This window comes from Zonotrichia albicollis, chromosome 7 (assembly GCF_047830755.1).
Source record: "Zonotrichia albicollis isolate bZonAlb1 chromosome 7, bZonAlb1.hap1, whole genome shotgun sequence".
NCBI classification, from domain to species: domain Eukaryota; kingdom Metazoa; phylum Chordata; class Aves; order Passeriformes; family Passerellidae; genus Zonotrichia; species Zonotrichia albicollis.
The window spans coordinates 34,701,508-34,725,185 of NC_133825.1; the positions used below are offsets into that span (position 1 = coordinate 34,701,508).

Sequence of the window (23,678 nt, forward strand, 5' to 3'; positions counted from 1 at the left end):
GTAAATAAGTTTAAAGTTTAAAGCAAGTAAATAGTAAATTTTGAAAAACTAATTTTAGATATTTTAATTGCAGATATTGGGTCAGTCAATCTGAAGAAAAAACAAGAGAGCTGTACTATCAGTCTTCCAGTAGATTAACAGGATGTTACATTCCGTCATGTCCATAAAAGAGCAAAGAATATAAACTATTCATCAGTATAACAGAAATTCTCTATCAACTGCTCCACTTGTTATCCCATACTATGTCTATTCCATAAACCATCCTGAGATGGGTACCATGAAGCCATGCCCCCCTGCAGCATTGTGTGCCAAGAGAAATACTGGATAGTGGCCATGCTCTCTAGTGTATCTGCCTAACCTAGGCTTTTCAAATAGTCAAGTCACCCCTGCATTCACCCCAACCAGCAATCCAACAGTTTTAGAAGCACAGCTTTCTGCAGAAAATGATATTCAATGAAACTGTGCTCCAAATGGGTGGGAAAATGGAATTGTGACCTGCAGGCAAAGGCACCTGAATGATGCTGTGGGACACGGCTGCAGGGGCTCAGAAAGGCTGCCCCAGCCCCACTGCTGTGCCAGTGCAGATACAGCAACAGCCATGGCAAACACCTCATCATCTGCAACAAGCCAGAGCCTGGAGAAAGGTCTGTCAGGTATGATCTTTGACTAGTTGGTACACAATTTTAAACATTTAGAATTAATATTTGAAGTGGGGGAAAATGGTTTCATTACCATTTGGGCTTTGGAGTTTTTCTTCCAAGCATCCAGTTGTCTAATCAAACACCAGCACCAAGTCTGGAATTCCATTTTGCCTCAAATTCAGTTTTCAGGGCTTTTTTCCCTTTCTGACTGAAGAAATACCCACCAATGCCAATTAAAAGTGATAATGCAGCAGAGAATATATATCAAGATTTGCAGTAAAACTGTATGAATTATTCTATCCACCAGATGGCATATACCTCACATTTTACTTCAAATATAGTACAGTTTCAATGACAGGTGCAAAGATCAGATTTTTCCTATTTCTTTTTCTTCTAATATACAAATTTTAATTATATTTTAGTATTCATACAGTTTTAACAAATGAAAATACGTGTTCTGTAACCACGGTATGGAAAAATGAGATAATTCCCACATATAAAATACACACAAGCCCATCTGTGAGCTGTTTTGAAACCTTAGCCTTTGCTCTCCTAGCAAGGAGACGCTAACACAGTTCTGTTGGGAAAGTTACACCTGTAAAACTATCCTTGCAGAGATCTGGGTCAGTATACATATAGTATAAAGATTCTTATCTAATGAAGCCTTATTGTCAAAAGGACTGCAGAAGTACAAATATTTTATCATCATGGGTATCATACCACATTCTGACAGTTACTCCTGATTATATATGTATGTGCACGTACATACACATCCAAACCAGGTCTAAGTGGAAATCAGTGATGACAGTGATGCAGCAGCCCTGTCAATACTTTCAAAGAGTGTTTCAGTGAAACGAAGGCCCAATTTTCAAACTGGACTCCTAAAAATCAAACCTGTAAATCCCTAAGACTTCTAACTGTTGCTGTCTAATTATGAGGAACACAGGGCATTCAGCATCTTGAAAATCACGGTAGTTTTGCGAGCAGACTAATTAGGAAATTTCTATGTCTAATTTAAACACACAATTTTGGCTGCAATACTTTCTGAATAGCACCAAAGTGTGAAGTCTAACTTCAGAAAAGTAAAATGAGAATTACTGTATAAACAAAGCTTTCTCAGATCATCTCCATCTTGTTTTCGGGACTCAACTCTGACAAACAGTTCAAACTTTCATGCTTTCATTGGCTGATGTCAGCCAGACCAATTGTATCTGTCCATGGTATTAGGCTAAGTTAAAAGCATTGTGTTGGACAACATGGCAACAGCTGGCTGGAGAGGAGCAACGTGCAACAATTAGCAAAATGCAAATAGTCTTTGAACCAGGGACGTACAAAATCTAATGGTCCTACAGCCATCTGATCCAAGCAAATCCTATGACCAAACTTGATTCAGGCAGGACACACAAAATATAATTTCTTTTATGCCCTTCATTCTTACCTAAGTCTTATGTCAATAAATGTAGAGGATCAAGTGCTGAATCACATGCTAATGGATATACTAATAAGGAGATCCTCTAACTACTGATCATATAGAAGAAAATATCAGGTAAAGTATGTTAATGAGCACTTCTCTCCTGGCCTAGAGAAAAAAAACTGGTACCAGTGACTTGCCTATAGTACTTGCTTGCACAAAGAAGTTAAAAATTAAAGAAGTACAAAAATCAAAACTGCTGAATGCTCAGTGGCAACAACACTGCTGTCTTTCAAAAACAGCGTGGTTTCAAATTTCCAGTTAGCATTTTGTCAATGCTTAATCAATTTTATAAATGATTCTTAATGAAAAGAATTACAATGAGGCAAATATCTAGAAGAAAATATAGTATGGTTTTCCACCATACAAAATAATGAATAATCTATTGTAGAAAAACATGCCTCAAACCTCTGTTATCCTACAATGGTAATCTTGACAAGTCATCAAGAACTTTTTTCCCCAGTCTTAATGGGTATCAAAGACTTTTAATATCTTAACATCTTGGCCTAACAACATGGCAAGGTTTTTATAAAAATATCTGTAAACCCTGAAACTGGTTTTACAGTCCTGCAGACATGCTGTGCCATTGAGCCCCTGTTCACCAAGCAGCTGCTCCAGGTCCCTGGTACAGCTGTGGAACTCCCTCCCAAGCAGCTGGAACTGACACAGGCACAAAGAGAGGCTCTATGATGTGATTCAGGACAAGCCTAAGACATAAGGGATGCTAACAGGCTGTTTTCCAAACATGAAAACAACTTAATGGTCTAGACTGTCTTTATGGAGCCCAACATAGTATTTATCAAAAGAACATAAAGCAAATAATGTCATCTCAGTCAAAAATGTCACAATTTGATCCAACAAAGTCATGGACTCAGTCATGGGTTTCCAAGCTGTGGTCCACATACTATTAATGACACACAAATGTCAGCTAAGCAACCAAAAACCTCCTCTTGTATGCACACAAATACAGCCAGTACTGTGGCAATGTAATATATGAGCAAGGAAAGTGGGGAGCTCTGCTCCTTGTCTCTGGGAGAAAGGTGGAAGTCTGCAAGTCTCTGAAAGCGCAGACTCAAACTAGCAGCAGCAGTGTTAAATATTTTGATATGCCTCATCTTAGTCTTCTAAGAAACTTTGTAATTCTAAGGTTTCCAAAATTATGTGCCATTCTATTTCGTTATTTAATTTCATTTGTTGATCAGGTAAGAAATTAAAACCAATTTTTATCAAACTTGAGACACTAAATCTTCTTGAAGATCTGTCTTTTTTAAACTAACAACCATTTTTTAAAAAGCAGGTCAGTTTGTCAAATATTTTCCATGACAGAAATGTTGTTGAGGAAAAAAACCCTATAAAATATCATGCAATTAAAAATCCAAGAAGGTAGTAAAACTGCCCAACTACTGAGCCTTGCCACACATGCTTGGCCTTGTCACATCAAGCTTTGCCAAAGTGTCTCAATTCAAATGATTTACAAATCAAATGATGACAGGTAATCTCTCTCCAAATTCTATTAACTTTCTTTATATTTCTACTTGAAAGTACAAACTCTGTGCATAACTATCATGACAGCATTAGCACTGGTTTACATATGTCTTAGTTCCACAGAAAACCAGCAAATCTCTTAGTTCTGGTTAGGTTTCAAAACAAGATTTTGTCGGTTTTTGCTCTCTACATTTTTCAAGTTCCAAAACTCAAAGGACGCTTTGTCAACTATCTCTTTTATTTTCCTTCCAAGTTTGTCATAGAACACTGGCTCCTTTTCATTAGTTCTTTCAGTTAACTACCTTTCATACCCAATTAGCAAGTTCGCCCACTACTGTTAAATCAATTTCCATGTCTTTTACTTTAAAAAAAGGGGTTTTAAAGGTTTTGTTCTCTTAGATTCACTGAGTCACAACCACATGGGTATGTCCTGTGAATCTGCTTTCATCTTGGCTGTTGTTTTCCTTGTGGTTTTTGGCAGACTGGCAGAATTTAAATTTAGCAAGGATTAGGGGAATCTGGTCATCACTGCCTAATATAAATATTAATTAGCAAATACTTATTATTTCCTGATGAGTACAGTAGAAAAAAACCCCTTACAAACGTACTATGCTCTATTATAGTTTGATTTAACTTTGGCCAAAAATACCAACTCTTTAGGAAAGGAAATTGCAGTCTTGAAGTGTAACAGTACAACCATTTGCATATCAATCACCCAATGTAAAGTTTGAATGCTGTTTACCGAACCTCACATGAAAAAAAATCCCTAAAAATAATATGGAAAACAAGAGGACAAAACAAAATTTTAAACTGACATATAATAGCTAAAAATGCAACAGATGCCGCATGGGAATGTGAGCTCCACAAAGCTGGACTTTTATAAGTAGAAATGCCCATTAAGACCATGCAATTTCATGAAGAAGGAATTTCAGCCTTAAGTACTGGACTTGGCTGAACGTAGATTGTGAATATTACAAAAAAGTACTATCTAATAGTAGAGAACTAAAGAAAAATATATTGGGAAATTCTTGCCCTCTATAAAGAAAATTACGAATAAAGGAGATCCCCATCAAGATCACCAGGGTAGGGAATAGTAAGCATGCTGAAGGTAAGCTCAAGAATGGCACTAGAAGACAAGATCAGAAAACCATTCGATACGCTTGCTGTAAAAACAGCAAAGCTACTTAGGAGAGTATGCTTCCCCCTTCCTATCACTGAATTTAATGAGAATTCCCATGGAGACTTCCAAGGTCAGGAAGCCTTGAAAGAGAGAGCAGATCTTGCAGTCAGCCACCAAAAGGAACGCAGGGAGAAGGAGCCTGGAAAAGCCATAGAGAAATGAAGAGAGTGCAAACTGCAGCGGTGAAACTTTTTCAAATGGCAAGAGCTGGACTATATCCTGAGGTAAATACTGTTAAGGCTGGCATGTGTAGAAGACTGCAGAGCCCTTAAAATGGGAATGGAATAAGCCTACAAATGGGTAATAAAATAGTTCAGGTACATTGTCCAAGGAAGCAAACGCATGCCCTGAGGTTCTGGAGCCTTCACTACAGACCCAGCTCTTCCTCTGCTACTCACTGATAAGAAACTCAGTGACCCAACAGCAAAGAATATTTAAATCCCTCAGCCCAGGGGACTGACCATGGGAGAAGACATGCTACCAACTGTCTCTGTGTGCTTTTCTATCATGCCAGAGGGCGCAGACTAAATAAAATCTGCCCACTCAGCTCTCCGGGGAGGACTAAAACAGCACGAGGGACAGGTGCAGCTGGATGCCACAGAACAGCCTGCTATTCTAGAGCAAAACAAATCTGGGGCAACAGGTGATCTTTCTACAATCCTACACAGAAATTACTTCAAATCTGAAGATAGGGAGCAATATTTTCTTTATTATCTATATAAACACCTTTTGGGTTAGTAATAATTCATTCAAAGGTCCTGAAGAAAGACGTCTGAAGCAAGGACAAAACACAGCTGGTCTCTATGTGGATATGGAGTCAGTTCACCATGAACAAAACAGAAACAAAGTGTACTGAACAAGCCAGCTCTAATAGGCAGGTAATATACCAACTATTCTCTGTCTTCCCTGATACACCAGCCCTGCTTTATTCTGAAAATATATATCAAATTCAGTTTTAAAATTCCAAAGTTATTTGTATGATTACAAAAATGAAGCTGTTATCTATCCAAAGCAGTCCAAAACCTGGGGGTAGCAGAACAGGACAAATATGATGTAAGGGTCTGGTAATTATGTAGATGATATACCAGATAAATCAAAATATCCTCATGCAAACACAAAAACCTGGAACTGCTTGAAAATTCCATCACACACATCCAAATTCCCCACACAAAGCTTTATCCTGGTATTTCCGATGGTAATTCTGGTAATTCTGTATCAAGTGAGTTCCTGGTGTGGCAAATGCCCTGCAGTATGAAACACCTAGGAATAGCAAATAGTACTTCATCTCTTGAATTTCAGCATAACTTCATACTTGTAATGGTGTCCAACATATTTGTTGTACTCTTCCATCATTTTATAAAGGTAATTTAATTCTGAAACAAACCATTGATGCATTTATCTCCTCAGCAGCTGAACCACTGGGAGGAAAAACAGGAAACAGCTGGGCAAAACCAATGTGTGATGAGAAATTTATTCAAAACTAGAAAAAAATATGACTCAAAAGTGATCATCATTTACAAAGGCTGGATTTGCAGTTTTTACAAACCAATTGCAAAGAATCACTATGCGAGCTAAATTAGATATGCAATGATTCACAAATGCCCACTAAAGATGAAAGAACTTTGTTGCTCAAATGCATTTAAACTATAATAGATGTCCATCCACAATCTGTTGGTTAAGAAAAACAATAAAAAAGAAACAAACCTCTCTATTTCTGTACTTACAGAAAACAAGAAAATTAATACACTGCTGTAAAACATGCTTCATGTTATACTTCATGCTTATAGATAACCTCTATCTTTTCTGCAGCCCCAACCCTGTTGAGTGACTTGGTGTGAATAGACCAAAAATTCCTTTATGCTGACAGTAAATCACTACTACATCTCAATGAAATGGTCACATAGCAAAAGGTTTTGCACTTTTTTAGTTCCTCTTGACTGCATTTCAAGTAAGGTAAGTTTCAAAAAGACATATAGGTAACCCAGAATACAAGTAACTTTCTTGAAAGGGTAATATTCTGAATGCTCATTAAATAACATGTTTTCCCTTGAAAATGCATACATTGACATACACAAGCCACCAATGCAATCCCAAGACTGCAAACAGCAGACAGGAAGTCCAATGTTACAGCTCCCATGACAACAGCAATGTGCTTCTATAAAGTCAAAAAATCTCACATATGCAAGGGTCAGAACGATAATGGCTTCAAGCATGCTGCAGGATGTTTTAAGTCTGCAAAGTTACTCAAGGATTTAAATCAGGAGATGGAGGGCAGTTTGCTCTATGGATAATTTTCTTGATTCAATACAAAATCACATTTAGAAAAATTCTCCAGGCCTCAGATACATTCTTATGTTTTTTTCTGAAAGACAAACCATCCAGAACTATCATTCAGATTTTTATTCAGCCTAGAAGTAGTTCATAGTTGATTGGTTATATACATTTTTATTAAAAACTTGGTTTTTCTTTACTTTTATGCTTGTAACTACAAAGTTCCTTAACATTAATTTTAATAACTGGTAGGTAAATTTGAAGGTGGGTTTCCACCCCCTCCCCTTCACTGGAAACTTACAGGATATGTCTCTTGTGCAGACTACAGTGCAGCACACAGCTACTGAGCTTGCTGAGGATAAAAGGAAATCTAGCCACAGCATATGGAGAGTGTTTGGGAGAAGTTTATCTTCAAACTCTGAGTGAGCTCACTAACAACCAACTGCCTCTAAGTCTAGAGAACAGATGAGATCATCACTTGTTTGTAAAACAGCTAGGACACAGACTCGAGTCCAGAAGCAGGGCTTCCAAGCACTGTGATAACATGACCAGTAAAAAACAGCATAAACAACTGATAGGGACTGAGGGAACTTTTATTTATTAAGTTAATGATCCCACCTGATTTATATTACAATAAATATACATTTATATAGGGAATATTTTTAGTATAAAACTGTCGTTTTAAAAGCGCTTAATATAAGCTTGTCTGTCTCTTAAAACATTTGACATAAAACTATGGTTCACATGAAACCAATAGCTTCATTCTGCACATGCTTCTTTTTCTCCCTCCAAGTAACATTATCCCAATAGGAGATTTTAAAAGATTACAGTATGACCAGGATTTCACCCATTCTCTAATACTTGAAGCGAATTCCTAAACACTCTAAGAACTATGACTGCTGTAACATGAAACTGGAGCAGCTAATAATACCTCCTTTGTTTTGTCCACTATTTACTAATGAAGGCCTGTATCCATTCTGATTGCTCGAAAACAATATTTACAGTGTTGAGAGACTAGCATGAAAATAACCAGTACATAACAATCACTTTTAATCACCTTAAAAGAAGATTACATTATTTTACTGTGGATTCAAAGTCCAAATGGTAGCAACACTCAACAGGCATTACAGTTACTGGAAAAGCTAAGAGAAAAAAAAACCCTACTTTCATGAGAGTTCATTAGAGTATTCAGAGTCCTGCAACAAGTGCAGGTGCTGATTTCAAGACAAAAATAAACTTTTTCATTGCTTTTGTATTCTTCTGTGCTATCCCAGCAACCTTCTCTGTAGGTCTCCATCTTCCATTATTTTCTATACTAAAAGCAAGTCTTCAATCTCAGTTCAAAAATTAACGTATCTGGTTACAGTTGAAAATATTAAACAAATTTGTACTTTCACGCGATTTGCAGGACAATAGAAGCACTGTCTGATACGCGTGTTTTACAGGTAAATAATAGTGTCTAACTATATCATTGTCTAGTGAAATTATTAGGACAACAAAAATTCTAAAAAGGAAAGAAAATGAAAAAGTGGCTACAAATGTCAGGGCTGTTGTTTCCAGCACTGCCCCACTGGCAGCACTCCTGACGGAGGCTGTGTGCTGTCACAGCGCCCTGAGCCAGCCTGGCTCCAGCGCTGCCCTGGTGCCATTAGCGCTGATGGGTGGGGGAGCACCCTCAGACCCCCTGGCACTTGGTAGCCCAGCCAAGTGGGCATTCTTGGACAGTGCTCAATGGCTGTATTATATTCAATCTTTATTTTCACTTTTAGGTTGCCACTAGTCCATATTTTCAAGAAAATTTCACGACCAGAGGGCTCATAACTGTACATTATCAAAGCACTTTTCACACACAGAAGAACCAAATAGCCTCATATCTCATGGAGGATGGCTTAGATATTGTGGCAAAATAAAATTTTCCAACAGACATTTTTCCTCTAAGTTGTTCTTGAAATATCATACTGTTTAGGTATATGCCCACCAACTACTGTCAAGCCAAGCTTACTTCATTTTAGAAAATTTTTTAAAAAATATTCTGAAAGACTGTAGAAAAGCAAGATAAATTAAAATGTATATGAAATCTCATAAATTCAAATTTTAGTTATTCACTCACCAAGAGAGTCATGTTTATATGGCACAGTTTTTATTAACTTACACCAGAGTAAACAACCCAACTTTTCAACAGTTCATACAGGTAATGGAGATAACTTAGTTTCAACTGAGAAAGAATTTAGAAAAGTGTCCAACTCTAACACTCTAAAATGAACCCTTTAATGTGCTGCAGGGAGATTTTCTAAACCAGAACTTCATGCTGCTTTACAGTTAATGAACAGTCACTAGAAGGAAAGACAGAAAATGTGGAAAAACTGAAAGCATAATATAATGTTCTTGCCAAGACTCCCACACTATTGGCTCTAAATACCTAAGTGTGGTCACAGCTAAAACTTATTGTTCATAATTTGGCCCAATGTTGTTAAAGGTATAAGGCAACTGTAAAATAATACAAAATATTAAGCAATTTAGCTCAAACCCTATCACATTATGGCAGTAAAATGACTTCTACAGACAGAGGGTAAGTTTTCTGGTTTTAAAGCTAGCCTGTAAAGCTGGAGTAACTGAACCCAAAGCAAATACAAGTAAAGACCTTCATTTTTAAAAGTTCCATTTATTTTTACAGTACTTACTGAAGGGAAAACATAATTTCATGCCTATTTGGCTTTTCTCCTCCTTCCCTGATTTTTTTCCAAATAGTCAATTCTGCTCATTAACTTCTTTCTTTAAACAAAGAAATGAGAAATACTGGGTCCAGGTAGAATAAAAACCTGTTTGTCCTTACCTACCAACTACTTTACCATAAGTAAATACACCTTTATGTCTAAAAAGCACAATGGCATTTTAACAGGCAAAATACTCATGCACAGTCAGATAAAAAAATTATTGTTAGAGTGGAGAAACACTCCAACCACTTGCAGATTATTTGCTTTATGTCATTATTTCCTGTAAATTCCTTTCAGCATGCTAGACTAGAAATTTTATTTCAAAATGGAAAGCTGAAAAAGCTCAAATCTGCCTGTGGTCCACACCATAGAATCACAAAGTAGCCTTTTTTGTTAAATACAAGTACAAGTACAGCATAAATGTTAGCCTGAAAAGCAATGTTACATTTCAGGTATGCAGGGAAAACTGTGAAGGAAGAGAGTAAAAGTCCATTTAAAGAATTCTATATTTTAAAATATGTAGCAAAAAGTAAAAAACTGTGGGAAAAGCACATAATTCTAACAGAAATAAGGTATGACAGCAAACCCAGACCTGAAATTCCTACAGAAACAATTAAAAACAACCCAGAAGTGAAAGTCAGTAATAATTTAATTTTTTTAGACTGCTTTGTGTGTTGTGAATCTCAGAGAGTTTGGCAGAATAACTTTACTAACAAGACTTGTGTCCAGGTAACTTCATGCGGACACTCCACAAGCCCTCTGTGCAATAGCTCAGATCCGTTGTGACTGAAACACAGCACACAAACGGGGACTCTGTACTGCTAATTCATACCAGCACAGAGGGTAATCAAATGCTTGCAAGTTTTTCTTTCACTTCTTAAGAATCAATATGGGCCTCTTCATTATATAAATTAGGTTTTGAATACATTGGAAAAGTGTATCTTCCAAAATACTACTAGATAAAAAAGAGAGTTGCACTCTTTATTGTGATAAATATTGACAAGTTAAGGTTACAATTAACTCAACATGTGAAAAATTGAGTTCCTGCATTTGGTTAATGCAGCTGTTGTTGAAATAGCCTAAGCAATCATTTCCATGACTGATAGTGAAATACTCAATCTATCTGTATTTTCAGAAATGCCACAAAAGCATGCACTGACTAGAATTGCTGATACAGCTCTGGAAGGGAGGAGGACAGCAAAGGGAGGGAACTGAGATCTCTCTAAAGGTTCAAAAATTAAAATCAATATTTATATTAATTACAAAATGTTTACTGTAACTAATAATCTATTAAGAATTAAAAATCAATTATCAACAACAATTAAAATATTATATATTAAACAGAAAACTTCTGCCTAGCTCTATTTGTTAAAAAATATTATCCAAAATGACTATTTTATATTCCACCTTAATAAAAATTTTAAAATATAGATTTTTATGAAATGTTTACAAAAATAAACATTTTTTACCTCCAAATCTTTTTTCTCCCTGAAATTTTTGTTAACAGACACCACCAACTGATTATAGCTCAACTTCATGGAAATAAAGAAATCTTCACATGCAACTTCTTACATTAGCCATGCATATCACAAATCTTTGCATTACATTTATTTAACACAGGAGTCATAAAAGCACCATGGACACTACAGGGGAATAAACCTCACGCTAACAAATACTGAGGTACTATACCAAACCATTGCATGAATTATGAAAAACTCCCACAAGGTAAATCTATTACAGAATCACTATTCTCCATGGGAACAGACATGGAGCAATTAATATTTTCTTTAATTGCTGCCCAATTAGTATTTGGCATTTTACTAACTTAGCAACTATGAAGAACATCAGGTATATTAGAGTGCTAACTTTCATCTGAGCGGAGTTGAGCAAGGCAGCAGAGTTCTTGCTTCTTAAAGCTCAAACTGCTGGCACCAGGAATGTAATGACACAGCAGACATAGTACTGACGCCTACAAAATAAGCTTAACTAAAGAATTTAGCTATTATGCACTGCAACTATGTTGTTGCAGCTGCCATCTGCAGATCTTGAGGTCACTTCCAGAGCTTGAGAGAATCACTCCGTGAAAGTTTAGTGAGCTGCCCAGATTTCTTATCTTAGTCAATGGTGGACAGGTTCACTTTTGTCACATTACTTTACCACCATGGCAAAATCACCATCATACCAGCAAAAACCAAAGTGTATTTCAGCTCTGTGAACCTTACATCTCTCACAGATCCCAGAAACTCTGACTCTAGGAATTAATCAGATTGCTAACACAGCGCAGCTGAACTCAACCTAAGCAGCGGATCCCTGTTCAAGCAAAGCCAACACCAGAGTCTGCACTCTCATTATTTGTTTTAGGGCAAACTCTTTGCACTTGTGACTCCCTGAATATGTCTGAATATGTACTAATGTGAGGGGTTTGCACTGTTCCAACACAGACAGGTAGGTGTCTCCTGAACAGATACAACAGCCCCGTTACACACACCCATCCAATAAGGGGAAATGCTGCCTGAATTTAGCTACAAAAATTAAGTGCAAAATTAGAAAAAATATTCAAGATAAAGATCTTCTCTCTTCATACAAAACATACATTAAATCCAGAGGAGTCTAAATCTGCATATGAAATACCTATCAACAGTAATAATATGCTACATGAAGAAAAATGTAACATCACATATTTTCAATACAGCGCAAATCCTTAGGCCCACCTCCCTAAGCAGAGGAAGAAAAAAGAAAAAATCACTTAACCAAACGACATTTCAGTGCCTTTCCTTTATTAGAGCTAGAACTTTTATGTAAGGGATATGCACAAATGAGACCCACATTTTCCTACTTTAAAATATAAAGGTCTCTATTGTTCCATGTTGCACCAGTACTGCTATGAAAACTTAATTTCTCCAACTTTTTTTTCCTCTTGAAGAACAGAACTACTGTTCACTTAGCTGTTCCATACAGAATGCATGCTCAAAGGGTGAGATAAGGGGAAAGGAAGAACAAATTACCACATTCATTTATTACTTTTTCCTTCTTCCTTTGATTATTAGCGTGAAAGATTCCTACAAATGCCCATAATTCATTAAATTATTTTAACCCAGTGCATACATTCAATAGGTCCATATATTTATCACATCCATTAAGTTAATTTCTATGTTTGTGTAAATCCATCTATAATGCTAATAATATAAGCCATAAACCCATACAAATACTATTACAAAAACAATATTCTACACTAAAATAACAAGAAAACAATGCTAAGAGAACTTGATGCATGTTGTATATAAGGAGATTATATACAGAGGTTGATAAGAAGGAAAACAGTTTTAGTGTCCATCTGGATGAAGAAAGACTTAGAAACGTGGTTTTAAGCTTTTTCTGACCATGTGCCATTCTGTGCATTGTAGTTATGCAAAGCGCTTTACAGTGCCTGTTTATCTTTTGCTGACTTGGAGACAGAACTTTTTCTACTTAAATAATTATTCAGTGAGTACTTACTACTTTTATTTCATATACATAGACTACAAAAAAATCTTCAAATTAAAGCTCTCCCACCGCAAAATGCTGTATATTCTGTATTATACAGCAGTGGTGGAAAGTGGTTAAACAGGCAAGCACGATAGAACCTAAGGAACTCATGTCAAATTGGAAATGTTCAATGAAAAAATATAAACACATCCTTCAGCTATCTCAGATACAAAACACTGCCCCATCTCTCCCCCATAAAATTTCATACACCATGTTAAGTAAACCTACAGAATTATATTCACCCCTTTGTGGGACAGTGATCACGCCCTCTTCACTGCATCTGCTGTCCCAGCAAGTGTGTACTTCCACTGAGCAGTGTGGTGAATCTCACAACAATCAACAGTACCACAAAGCTCTGCAAACCGGTAAAAAACCTGACATATACACATTTAGAGAACTCTTCAATTAACTACTTAAGTGGAAAAATACTAATTTCTAGAAGGACACGAGTCTATTACAGGAGGGCACAACTGTCATGGAGTCAGAGTCCTCTCTTCCCTTATCACTGACAAAACTTCATATTTGTTTGATCAATTTTACCACAGGATTCTGTGATCTCACATGAATGTAAATGATAGATGAATATGTAAGTTTCTTCCATTTCATTCCTACTGGAAGTTGTTGAAGACTCCGAGCAATAATTGCTAGAAATTTCTTCAAGAAGAAGAGATTTCCATTTATTCAGGACCAATTTATAAGCATAGCTTATATGACAACACACTCCTTTACCTTGATTATTTTTACCCCTTCCTCCAGCTTATTCATACATTTTAACACAGGAAAACTACAGCTCCTTTTTTTGCTAAGCTCAGTAATCAGTGGTCAAAATCTTTTATAGATTACATCAACAACTATTTAATTTCCACCAGTGCAGAAAATCTTTTACTACTTAAAATAATTAAGAACGTGCTTAAAATATTAAAAATGCGCTATGTAATTTCTATAATAATTTATACATTCATGATTTCATTCTAAACTTATATTCATTGTGTTACATAACTTAAGGGAACACAAACCAGGGCAGTATCAGCACATTAATGTACCTTATTCAAGTATTACTTGTTTTATTATTGTAAAAGAGGTGTAAAAGAAATAGAAATACCTTCAACTTGGGGAAATACTGTGCTTTCTTTTCCTGAGCAACAAATTTTTCACTGTAATCTAATACTCTCATATATAATGGTTTTATTATATTTATGGAACAACTATATTATTACTATATCCATCAAATGTTTATACATACATATATGTTATGTATATTCAATTACATAGAATTATAATTAATCATTTTATACCTATCATATATATGGAAAAATATAAATGTATATTACATACCTTTTCTGTTTAAAATAGAAATATCTATAAAATGCATTTATCTTTTTATCCCGTATATAGGTGTGTTATATTCTTATATGAAAAGAATATTTATCAAGAAACAAATTTATACATAAATCTAGGCATAAATATTTACCTATACACATTTTTATACTGATCTATATGTATACAGCTATATACGTATAAATTTTATACACATATAATTTACCACATGTCTATTTTAAACCAAAAGAATTTTAGAAGATGTCAATACATTCTTCTGAAAAGCAGTGTTTAGCATAAGGTTGTTCAATGTGGGTAAGTGAAATATCACATTCAGTGTTACTAAGTATTTACTAGTTGAAGCCACTTTTTTAATGGAAAGGTCATCACCTTATCAAAACAAAAAAGGAAGCAAAACAAAACAAGAAAAAACCAAACCAAAAAACACTATGAAAAGCTTACCTCATACCATAAAGACTTCTCAGGACAGGAATTAAATTTCCATTTTATTAGGGACTGAATTATAGTTAGCTGTTCTGTTGTAATCCTAGAAAGCTTCATGCCACTGTTGTTTCTCCTTTGCTCAACATAATTCCAAGCAACAGTTCCTATGTGCCCTGATGGTAAAGTCCTAAAAATTGCTCTTGTTCCAGTATAAACTGATTTTTTAACCTCTTTATCATTTTTACAGAAACGTCTTATTAATAGCGTCGAACGTTCCTTTTTGTTTCTAAAAAAATCCTCTTCCAGCTCTTCTTCACAGTTATCACTGCAGTCCTCAAAATGGCTCAGAAAGGGCTTTGAGGGCATCCTTCCAGTAAAGTTATTTCCACAGAAGTTGTCACCTGAGCATGCCACTTTAACCTTTCGTGGTGCTCTTTCCAGACATAAGAACTTATCCCTTAAAGCATCTTCATACAACTGCTGTCCATTTTTATTCTCACAATTATTTGTTAACTGCATTATGCTGCAAGTGCAGGCTGAGGAACCAGCGGTGTTACCATCACCATCACTCGTGGGCTGCAAGCAGTCATCCAAAAGGAAGCTCTTGTGTAAACCACACAAAGCCTTTGATATATTCCTTTCACTAGCACAATGTAAGTGAAAAAAGGCCACTTTATCAGGATCACTGCTGTCATTCTTATTTACTGCTGTCTGGCTTCTTAATGAAGGTCCATTCATTTTCAACTGAATTTCAGCAAGCATGGCTCTTTCCAGAGAAACAGGAATTCCAGTTTCCAGGCATGCCTCTTCCCCTGCTAAAGGACCACAAGATTGATACAACTGGCTGCAGGAGATATTGCTCTTGTAGTTCTTCTGTACAATGTTACAGTTAATGTTAAAAAATTCCACTGAATCAGAGATGGAGTTGTTCCTCTCCCAGAAGTTTTCATTACTCTTGTCGTTAGCCAGTTGTTCTTTAGCCAGAGGGAATATTTTGGGCACTGAGCCCTGAAGACTTTCTTCTTCAAGTCTGTGTAAGTAAGACAGATTGTGTGTGGTTTGCCTTCCTGAACTGGCTGTATGTCTTATAACACTGGTGTCCAAAGCATTTTCAGTATTTTCATCTCCAGCTGACTGGGCAGCTATCACCTTACCCTGTACCACAGAGACCAGAACAGACGCTGTCATCTCCTCAGAGGTCATCTTGACACAGTCTCTAGTTGCTGGATGTGTGCTGGGGATGGGGGGAGGGCCTTCCCCACCGGTCCTCATACCATGATTTCAGTGTAATGAAAGATTCAGTGCTAAACAATCAGGGAACACATGGTAAAATATATATCAACCGCTTGTTCTTTATGCACCGACGTTTACAAAAAATTCATTGTTTTTACTGTTGGGCGGCCAGGCTTTCCCAAACTTGGATTAATGGCTTGAGACATTAACATTTTTAAACCAGTTCTTTATTATGACATAGCCATTCAGCTGGACTGAATCCACAAGTAATTCTTCTGTCATATATAGCCCACATACTGTTGCCTCAGACTGTAGATGACCAAACACATATTTCAGGTCACAGATGCATCTCCCCACAGGGCACCCACAAAGTTGTTTTTCTGTAGAGAAAAAACATATATAGAGATATTAAACAGCATCCATGGCACAAAATTCACCATCACAACTACAAACACAAGATAATTGTACTGAAACCTAGAGAATTCCAAAATACACATTTAAATCTGTCTTAAAATTTCACAGAAGAATTTTGGACTGTCATCATTGTCATGTTTTACATATTTAAATAGCTTTCTCCACTGTACTACGGAAGGCCACATGACTGCACAAAACTTATTAGTCTGAAGCTGTAACAATGAAATTGAACACATAAATAAAAAGGGAAAAGAGAAAATGTACTTTCCATATTTTTTTTCTGACTCATAGCCGGGATAAAACATTTTGAGGAACACAGTTTTAAATCTACACTGTCTTTTAAGCAATTCTTTTCGTGTTCAGAAGTACAACTACAATTGTTTTGGTGTTATATGGTTTTTGCTTTCCTTAAACTGTATGCTGTTACCATGAAATCGTAAAGAAAACACAGTATCTTCACCACAAGTTTATAACTAAAAAAGCATGAAGAGTAAAACTGAAACACAAATAATATTCTGACTCCTTTACTGTATGCCTTAAGCTAAAAAGCTAACCTGCCTTTCAACACTGTCATTAATTCTCAACTACCTTCCTGCAAGCAGCATATTAGAAATAAACCTTGGAGTCAGAAAATACGAGATTACAGACAGCTCAACAAAGGAAACAGAAGACTAAAAGAGACATGCCTAGATAAATCATGGTGAATTAAACAAATGCACTTATACTTCAATTTATCACATTTGCCACTGCAAAACATAACATGTACTATTAAAACTATGGAAAATGTAGGCAGTTATATTAAGGCCTACATTTAGCAGAACAGTCTAAATTCAATAGGAACAAGCAAAAGAAAATAAAACTTTAAAGTTTGAAAAATAGCAGAAAACAAAGGCAAATGATGAAATCAGTGTTTCAGCAACACATAATAATTAAATCATCCATAGTAGATAGAATTAGAAATTGTGGGGGGCATAAAAAGCAGCAAAGCACAATGATTAATTTGAAGTGTAAAATCTATTTTGATATTCTTCTCAAGTAATTATGATTAACAATTTTATTTTAATCCATTTTAGAGTGTCAGCTTCCATTTTTTATTGGTTGCTAACCTTCATCCAAAGGCAGTCTGGCACCAATCAAAAGGTAAACACAATCATTAGTTCATGGGATATTTGACATCCCATTTTCCCACCAAATTAAATTAATAAGTGTAACTAAATGCATCATATTTGCTACGGTGGACGGAGGGTCACAAAAAAAAAAAAAGGAAAAAAATTTAAAATAAGTGACATTTAGCTACAAATCTGTGGCTTAAAAGATTGTTAGGCCGGGAACAGCACTATTTCTTCATACAATAACTACCACTAGTACATGGAAAAAAAATGCAATTTCATACTTCAATAAAGATTTCAATTTTACTGGTTTAAAAATAGGGAGGGTTACAAAGGAAAGTGACAGAGAACAAAGAGCCACAAGTTTTACATTGTCCACCCATTACGAAGCGCACGTGCATGCCAGATCGGCCAGATCAGAGTCCAGGTGGCAAACTCGGATCCTGTACTAGAGAGATTTCGCACCAGAAAGGAAAATAACAGCCCCAGTTCATAGAAAAGTTGTGTAGAAGGAGATAGCAGTAGTTCAATGGAGCGGCAAGCTTGGGTCTTAGGACAAGAGTCATGTTACCAACACAGATCACAGAGCACCCTATCACTTACTGCAACAGCTCAGCTGCAGGGCACATACAATGAAAAGGTAACACTCCTGCAGTTTTTAAAGTCTACATTCTCTGGTAGTCCCGCTACCTTTAAACTGTACCCTGAAATTTATTTTAATCCACTTTCTTCAACCTCACTTATTTCACTTATAAAAAAAAACAAAAAACCCCACACTACCACCAACATGCACACAAAAAAAGGAAAGCATTTCAGCAATTCTTATTATATCATTTCCTATCCCTCTTCCCAGTCCCTCCTCTTCAAATACACAGATGACAGCTTACGTAACTTTTTGACACTACACACTTGATGGAGCCCATCTTATTTTTTCTGGCAATCGGGGCCATTCAGTCGAAATCTACATGCAGTGATGCTGATCAAAAGAGAAAGATTTAGGAAGGAGAAGCAACTGATTTTTTTCTTGATCTCTTTATTTTTTTTTTCCTGCTTTATCAAGTAATAATAATTCTTTGTAAAAGGTATAAAACATGTCTATTAGTAGTTGTCTTCAGCACTGATTTTTCAAAGAATCCTGTGATCTATCAAAATGTCTTACTCTATTGATTTATCTTTCCTGCCACCATGATATATACATAAATGTACTCCCTGTATTATTCCTAAGTCAAGGATAAAAATTAATGGATTGGATTGTCACTGCAAGTATTATACCTCTCATTACAGCTTTTGCTAAGTGAAGCTCTAACAAAAAATCACTCTACTGTGCAAAAAGACAACATTATTATGCAACTTTAACATCTCACAATGACTTTAAGATCATGAAATTGACCATGTATGTTAAATTACACTGGTATTTTATGAAGAAACATTAAAAAAGAAAACTAATGACATCACTGATTTGCTTCTGTAAGTAGAAATTTACTAAAACCAGAAGCCCATTTATATCCCTGACTATCCAAAAAGCCCATTCACAGACTAGGACTGAGCTTTCACAGTTCTCCTCCTACTAATAATAATGGAATAATTTTCCCATCTCTCTCTTACACCAAAGTGTTTCCACTCCCTCCCCAAACAGCTTCTCTCAGACCTTTTTCTTTTCTCTAGAAATTATCTCAAATCTCCCTCAACACTGGCTCTGTTGGACCCCTCTCTCCTGAGCTGCTGAGGCCATACTACTCTCCATTCCTTCCTTGCCCATTCTCTCTACCAGTATCACTCTTCTCCATCTGTGCCTGTTTGAAATCCAAGTCATCAAGAATAATGTCTGCATAAGAAGCTCCCACTGCATGTCCAGCTGTTCCCATCCCCTTGTGATCACTGCAATGTGACTGCAATGCAAATGTGATACATCTCAAGAATCTTTTTACTCAAGTTACTTCACAGCTAAAATATCTTCCTAATCTAATTCGTAGTATGGTTGTACTAAAGTGCTACAATAGCTCAAGGGAGAAAATGAGCAGCATAGGGAATGGAAGAAAATGCTTCCTAATATGGTTTATACATTTCTGCAATTTGCAAACATAATTTGATATTTCAACTATGTCAATCTAGCAGGTAGCTGCCACCAAAACTGGTAGACCTATTCCTCTCCTCACTCTTCTCTTTTTGTCCCCACTCTCTCCACCTCACTCATTTGGAGATCGTGAATCCACAGAGTCAAACTGATTCACTTGGTTGATAAGTCAAAAATTATTCTTTTCATCCAAACAAACTGCAGCCACATGATCACTGTATTCCATGAAAAGAAAATATCAGGAATGCCTGGTAGGGACAATACATCTCAGCAGAAGCTTCAGTTTAGATCATGTTTGCTAGGATGTCTAAATGCACCCTGAAATTTCTCTAAGTCTGGTATGTCTAGTGTATGATGCAAAACCTCATGAGATAGCAAGTAAATACCACATTGGCAAAGCCTATGATCTACGGACAACTGCAGAAATATCTGAAGTTGTGGCTCTGCTGAACAGATGACAGGGGTTTCATGTGTCCTCAGTTATACTCTTCTCAGCGTCTGCTTTCCACTGCAACCAACAGACTTCAACTCGGTGTGCACAGCAAATTCCTGAAACTGATGGAATTCATTACACATGCTATGAAGTGTGTTAACACAGTGTTATATATGCTATCAAGTAAAAACCTCACAAGCTCAACCAATAAAACTGTATTTCGTATCTTACTGCAGAATGCAGAACTATCACTCCCTGCGGCTTCCTTTACTTGCCCGTCTGCATTTGGGTGGCCAAAGCCTAGATCTCCATATAAAATCCTCAAACAAACATACACATGCACTTGCATGTAAAAAAGCTGAAATTATTCAAAAGCATACTCTTCCCGTTGTACATCCACACTGATGTAGTTTACAGTTAAATCTGACCATAAAAGCATTTGAAGCAGACAGCAAAGCTTGCACTGTACTCAGTACATGCTGGCATTTTCTAAACCCACTAGATTGGCTGATGAAATCCATTAATAATGACACTGGTTCATTTTACAAGGCCTAAGTTATGTCAGAAATGTAATGTGCTCCTTCTATCAGTAAAGGAAAGTAAAAATATAAGACATTAGATCCAGCGTTAGTGAATCATTGTGGATGCAGAGGTCAGCCAACAAAGACAAATGAGTAATTAAAATAAACAACCTGGCAACCATTCAGCACACTCATTCTCAGAATGTATTAAGTCTGAAAACATGTGATACAAAAGTAATTTGTCTACTTTTTTTTTTCCATTTACTGACTGCATGCATTTTAAGACTTCAAGTACAAGCTGGTTCTAATTAGTATTAATAACAATTAATATCAGCATTTAATGATTTCTTAATCCCCAGGTATCTGGACCTGCAGTCTACAACAGTCTAGGCAAAACATCCAACATAATCAAAGACTACAAAACTGTATTAATTTACTATCCATTTAACCAGTAACTCATTACTCAATCTGAAGTCAGACAGAATTCTGCTTCAGTGAAAACAAAATATAGCATGTTGAACTTAGAGCATTATTTAGTCTTAGAAAAGGCATGTGAAGGACCAGAACCATCACGTGAAATTAGAAAGCCCTTCAATTCTAGGCTGTCAAGGAAAAGAGGATCATGTAAATGTTTGAGGATGCTCTTTGGATTGTGGGAACAAGTAGCAACTGCATGAGAGGCAGTAGGGGATGGGTGTCGAGGTGAAGATGGGGATTGTTTGGAGAAGCTGGGTGCTGTCAGTGATGCCAAATGCAATTCTGTATGTATGATGCCATGGAAGCTGCACAGGAAATTCAGTGAATGCCTGGTAGGGCCAGGATTATGAGTGCAGAGAATAAGGGGGACTGAAACAGATACATGACATTACTAAACACATACTGTGGTTTCCATGGACTATCTGCTTTTGGACTGAGACAGACAGTAATTCAAAACAGCTAAAGGGAAGTGCAAGAACCCTGACAATCCTCCCCTCTACCCTGGCCACACTGGGACATTTGCAACCATTTCTTCAGTGTTCATCCTACGTGCTACGTATACAAGGTAACTATCCTAAGCAAAAGTCATTTCAGCATACAAAACACCCACCAACAACCAAGTGATTTCATTAATTATTTCAAATTACTGTTATTTACATAGTATCTAAGGAATAAGCAATCAGTTACTGAGAGATTCTTGGGAAATTACAGAAAACAATTTGGCACAGTAAGTGGATATAAAACTACTGATCATCTTTGTCACATCACCCCAACAACTATGCTTGACAACTATAATCCCAGTTCAAGCTCTTAAGGAGAAAACTGATTGATCAGGAAAATGTTTTGTATATTAGAAATATCCATTTACAATTAAAAAAGAATAATGGGCTTTGTTTTTTAGTATGTAAGCTATAGTTTGTTCCAGACCAATTCCTTAAACAGAGTAAGAAACCACATTTATTGAGCCCTCTTCAATTTATGCTGTATCATGCACACTATAAGTTCTTCATTACAGTGTTTTATGTCAGAAACAAGCAGGAGATACTATCACAATAACAGGGCACCAACATGTCATCACCATTTTCTAAACCTCATTTCTCCCTAGGGGACTATGGGCAAACAGTAAAAGGAAATAGCTAGACTCTTAAGAATCACTCAAGATGTGCACAAATCCTATTTGAACAGTTGGAAGCAAGTTATAACAACATTTGATTTGGCAAAGAGCATCATTCAGAACTTCAGATTTACCACCAGCATCTGTGTTTCAACAACAAAAAAATCTCAAAGAACTACAGTATTTATATGTCCTGTCAAGTTAGAGCCTTTTTTCTAATTTCTAGAATACTTATCTAAACATAATTGTGTATTAGATGTCTCAAACTATGCAAATGTCTGCCAGATGGTGAACCCTCTCAATTGCCTCATCATTCATCACTCCATCAGGGAGAATGTGAAGCTTCTGCCAGATACCAGCTCCACTCTTCATTTCTTTACAGGAATTCCTTTTCTGCCAAGGAGATGCACAGAGAGAAGCCAAAATTGCATTTATCTCACTGTCAGGATCAGTTCTGTATTTCTTTCTAGATTTGACCTGTAATAAGCTGTTTAAATAAACTTTCTGTTTAGTGGTTACTTGAATTTCATGCTAAGTGACCTTATCTGGAAGCTGTAATTCCATCACTGACACTTGGACGAACAAGCCCTTCTATCTGAGATGCACAACTCCAGCTGTTGAAGGCAGAATAATTCTTCTCCATCTTTGAACAAGTACTTCTGGAATAACTTTTCTTAATTTTTTGAGGAATGTGAAAACAGTCTTAAATGCATAAAAAAGATTTTCAAGCACTGAGTCACTCACAGGAAAATAAAGCGCAGTACAATTAAAAACAAAAATCTTCAAGGCACAGAATTCAGCAGACTTATCACTGGTAAGTACATCTCTCAGAAAGATAAGACAAAATAAAAAGTGAGAAGAAAATTACTGACAATTAATAAACTATATTACACAAAAGAATACGCTAAATAATGTTTATACAGAAGAAAAATAAGAAATACAGTGAGAAATAAAAGGATTTTTTTAAAAGCAAGTAAAAAACAAATGCACTAGCGTCATCAGAATTTAAGATCTGGAAATTTAAAAAGTAATCATACAAACCATGCAAAAAAATAGACACAATTAAAAATGAGGTTTGAGTTTTAAGCCAACTGCCCTGCCCACACATTGAATGTGTGTTTGAGTACCAACAATTAGTCATTCAGATCCTTTGAAGCACCTAGAGCTTCAGACTTGAAAATAATTCATCCATCATCCTATTTCAAGGCTTTGTCCGCCTTTGAAAACTTTATAGTTCCCCTGAACTCAATGCCAT

The 23,678-nt window shown here is 36.2% G+C and overlaps 1 protein-coding gene across 4 annotated transcripts in view; it reads right to left on the reverse strand.

Moving 5' to 3' along the window:
* Nucleotides 1-23,678, reverse strand: part of PLCE1 (phospholipase C epsilon 1) — a 136,557-nt gene that overhangs the window by 96,598 nt on the left and 16,281 nt on the right. For 3 of the 4 annotated variants that reach the window (XM_074544987.1, XM_074544988.1, XM_074544986.1), the window contains exon 2: nt 15,067-16,661. In XM_074544987.1, the coding sequence (XP_074401088.1) occupies nt 15,067-16,320 (1,254 nt within the window). In that variant the 5' untranslated portion in view covers nt 16,321-16,661. Of the gene's footprint in view, nt 1-15,066; nt 16,662-23,678 lie in introns of those variants that run through there. The other variant, XM_074544989.1, reaches the window with a different exon arrangement.